We start from the raw sequence: 4,171 nt of genomic DNA on the forward strand, positions 1-4,171 counted from the left end.
AGAGAGATAAGTCAAGATTAAATTCGAGTTATTTCCCTTGGCTTCTGGACTGGCATTACTGCAACACTCTTGAAAGGTGGTAAAACTCTTCACAGTATATTCAAACTTCCAGTTCCTTTGAATGAAACAAGTGTGTGCAATGTTCCACCAAATTCTGATCAAGGAGACATCCTTAGACGAATAAAAGTCTTCATTATTGACGAAACTTCAACGATGCCAGTTTATACTCTGAAAGCTATAGATAATTATTTAAGAGATATGAATAGTAATAGTATATTTGGTGGGAAAATTAATGTACCAGGAGGAGATTTTAGACAAGTTCTTCCAGTTGTTCCCAGAGTTCCTCCTGCTGCTGTACTTGATGCCTGCCTCAAACGCTCCTCTATGTGGGATAATTTTCATCAAATGCAACTTACATCAAAATTGAGGAGAACAAATGCAAATGAACAAGATTTTTCGAGATTGCTACTACAACTTGGAAGTGGATTTCTTCAAAGCTCTCTTGATAATCTTGCAGAAGATACTATTGATATTCGTGGGGCATGCATATGCAACAATTCTTCGGTATCTGATATATTTGACAATTGTACAACAGAAGAAATGAAAAATAGAGTAACCTTATCCCCTAAAAATTCAGACTGCTTAGCAGTAAATGAAGAAATTCTAAGTAGATTTCACACTGAAACTAAAACATATCTAAGCACCAATTCAGTAACTTCCGCTAATGAAGAAGAAGCTCAGAATTATCCCATGAAGTTTATAAACTATCTTACACATTCTGGAATGCCTCTTCATCACCTCAACTTAAAAGCTGGAACAATTATTATACTTCCGTACAACGGAACTCGCTTGGAAGTCCTTCAGCTTCATAAGCATTGCATCGAAGCGTCAGTTATAAGTGGATTTCATTCTCACATGAGACTACTGATTCCAAGAATCAAACTTATTCGAAGCGATGCAAACATTCCATTCATTCTGCATCAGACCCAGTTCCCGGTTCGTCTGTCCTATTCTATGACAATCAATAAAGCACAGGGGCAAACATTCGATGAAGTTGGCATACACTTGCCACAGCCATGCTTCACTCATGGTCAGCTTTACGCAGCTCTTTCAAGAGCAAGGGCGATGAACAGTGTGAGGGTTAAAATGATACCTCAAAACGAATCCACTCAAGATCGCGGAAGGGGAATCACCTACATTAGAAACATTGTATATAGAGAAGTGCTGTAACGGATATGTTTAACATATACTTTCACACAATAATTTAATATACATATGTGTGCAAATATACATATTAATATATACACACGTATATATATATATTCATTGTTATTATTATTATTATTATTATTATTATTATTATTATTATTATTATTATTATTATTATTATTATTATTATTGTTGTTATTATTATTATTATCCAGTAGTTTTATCATTTTTATAACGTGCTTTCACTTCACTACCGAGCGCAGCTCTGTGCGCCTTGGGTATGTGCTGTGGTTTGCTGTGGTGCTCTTATGGTTACTGTATTGAAAGTGTTTCGCGTAGGATGTGTGCTGTGCGCAAAACACTTTCAATACAGTAACCATAAGAGCACCACAGCAAACCACATCACATACCCAAGGCGCACAGAGCTGCGCTCGGTAGTGAAGTGAAAGCACGTTATAAAAATAAAACTACTGAATAATAATAATAATAATAATAATAATAATAATAATAATGATGATGATGATGATGATGATGATGATGATGATGATGATGATGATAATAAAAAACTCGCTGGACCCGTGAAAAAATTCACGGAAAATTTAAATATCGTCCAATGAATAATTATCATTTAATCAAAATTGTTTAATTTACACTATTTTATTATTATTATTATTATTATTATTATTATTATTATTATTATTATTATTATTATTATTATTATTATTATTATTATTATTATTACTATTATTATTATTTACTTTTAATCTGCATCTTTGTTACAGCCAGGTGCCGAAGCACACCCAGCGTCCTGGGTCCAGTGATGGATAAGAGATGTTACAGAATGACTGATAGCTTGGGGAGAGGAGGTAGTGAAATAACTTCATATAATATAACAGGCGTTGAAATGGATTGGGTTTTTCTAAAGATGTGGGCAGTATTTGTCAGAACAATCTTTTGGATTTCTCTGAGACATGGTTCCCCTGGTATCTTATCAATATATTTCTGACATCCCTTTTTTCATCATACCAAGGGTACCTACAATAACAGGAACAGTTCTCGTATTGAGACCTCACATCTTTTGTATTTCAATTTCCAGGTCCTTATATTTACTTAATTTGTCAAATTCCTTGACAGATATATTTTTATCAGTGGGAACACCTACATCTATTAGTGTACAAGTATTTTCTTCTCAGTCCATAACAATTATGCTTGCTCGATCAGCGTGGATCGTTCTGTCAGAGTTGACAGGAAAATTCCAGAGGACAGTAACATTATTATTATTATTATTATTATTGTTGTTGTTGTTGTTGTTGTTGTTGTTGTTGTCGTCGTTGTTATTATTATTATTATTATTATTATTATTATTATTATTATTATTATTATTATTATTATTATTATTATTATTATTATTATTCAGTAGTTTTATTTTTATAACGTGCTTTCACTTCACTACCGAGCGCAGCTCTGTGCGCCTTGGGTATGTGCTGTGGTTTGCTGTGGTGCTCTTATGGTTACTGTATTGAAAGTGTTTTGCGTAGGATGTGTGCAGTGCCCAGTAGTGCAATTTTCTGTATGTTATATATATTTGTAAGTCCTGGTGCATTTGTTATGTATTTGTCTGAATATTTTTTTATTATACCTAAGGCACCTACTATGATAGGAATTGTTTCTGTTTTTAGATTCCACATTCAAGTTACCTCTACTTCCAGGTCTTTGTATTTTGAAAGTTTTTCCATTTCCTTTAGAGAAACGTTGTCATCTGTTGGCATTGATACATCAATTAGAAAGCATTTTTTTCTTCATGATCTTTGACAACTATATCTGGTCTATTTGCCTTAATTTCTCTATCTGTGTGTATTGGCATATCCCAGAGTATGGTTGCTTTCTCGTTCTCTGTGACCTTTTCTGGCGTGTGTTTATACCATCTTTTTTCTGTTGTTATTCCATAGTGTTGGCACAGCTTCCAGTGTATATAGGTCCCAGCTCTGTTGTGTCTGTGAATGTATTCCTTCTTAGCCAGGACTGGGTAGCCAGAGATAATATGATTTATTGTTTCTTGTCCATCTCCACATATTCTACAGTTACTTGTTATGTTTCTTTTCATTATATGTTTTTGGTAATTTCTGGTGGGGAGACTTTGGTCTTGTGCAGCAATTAAAAATCCTTCAGTCTCTGCTTTGAGTCCTGAGCTTCTCAGCCATTGCTGAGATTTTTCTCTGTCTATTTCTTTTGCATTTAGTTTAGCCCAATATTTACCATGTAGGGGCTTTTCTTGCCATCGTTTTATCATGGTCCGTTGCTGTTCTAGTTTTAGTTTGAATTTCATTTGTTTTATAGCTTTTGTTGTTTCTTCTTCTTCTTCTTCTTCTTCTTCTTCTTCTTCTTCTTCTTCTTCTTCTTCTTCTTCTTCTTCTTCTTCTTCTTCTTCTTCTTCTTCTTCTTCTTCTTCTTCTTCTTCTTCTTCTTCTTCTTCGTCTTTGTTAGGTAGATTGATTTCTTGTTTGTATTTGTCAGCTTCCTTAAATACTGAAAACAGTTTTTTGTTTTGCTCGTGTTTTGTGGCTATTTGTATTAGTTTTCCTTGCTTCTGGAGTAGGTATTTTTGCAGTCCTATGGTGGTTATTTTATAATAGTTTTCTAGCTGTATAAGACCCCTGCCATCTTCTGTCCGTTGTATATATAGCCTTTCTATGTCAGATTTTGGGTGGTGCATCCTATATCCTGTCATTATTTTTCTTGTTTTCCTGTCTATTTTACATAGTTCGTTTAGTGTCCAGTTAAGGATGTTGTAGCTGTAGCTTATAACTGGGACAGCTAAAGTGTTGATACCCATTATCTTGTTTTTAGCATAGTACTCTTTTTTTATTTTTTATTTCATTTGTGTATGTTGTATCCTATCTAGTTCATTGACTCCTAAATACTTGTATGGTTGGCTTTCGTCTAGTTCTCTTATTTCATTGGC

The 4,171-nt window shown here is 34.0% G+C and overlaps 1 protein-coding gene across 1 annotated transcript; it reads left to right on the top strand.

Moving 5' to 3' along the window:
• Window positions 1-213: 213 nt before the first annotated feature.
• On the top strand, window positions 214-1,230 carry LOC106873035 (uncharacterized). The gene has a single exon (XM_014920242.1). The coding sequence runs from the start codon at window positions 214-216 to the stop codon at window positions 1,228-1,230; it is 1,017 nt and encodes a 338-aa protein (XP_014775728.1).
• The last annotated feature ends 2,941 nt before the right edge of the window (window positions 1,231-4,171 follow it).

The sequence above is a fragment of the Octopus bimaculoides genome, chromosome 6 (assembly GCF_046866305.1).
Source record: "Octopus bimaculoides isolate indiv1 chromosome 6, ASM4686630v1, whole genome shotgun sequence".
NCBI classification, from domain to species: Eukaryota; Metazoa; Mollusca; class Cephalopoda; order Octopoda; family Octopodidae; genus Octopus; species Octopus bimaculoides.

Bases quoted from the DNA above. Each gene is read 5' to 3' on its own strand.
- LOC106873035 (XM_014920242.1), top strand. From the start codon at position 214: ATGCCAGTTTATACTCTGAAAGCTATAGATAATTATTTAAGAGATATG.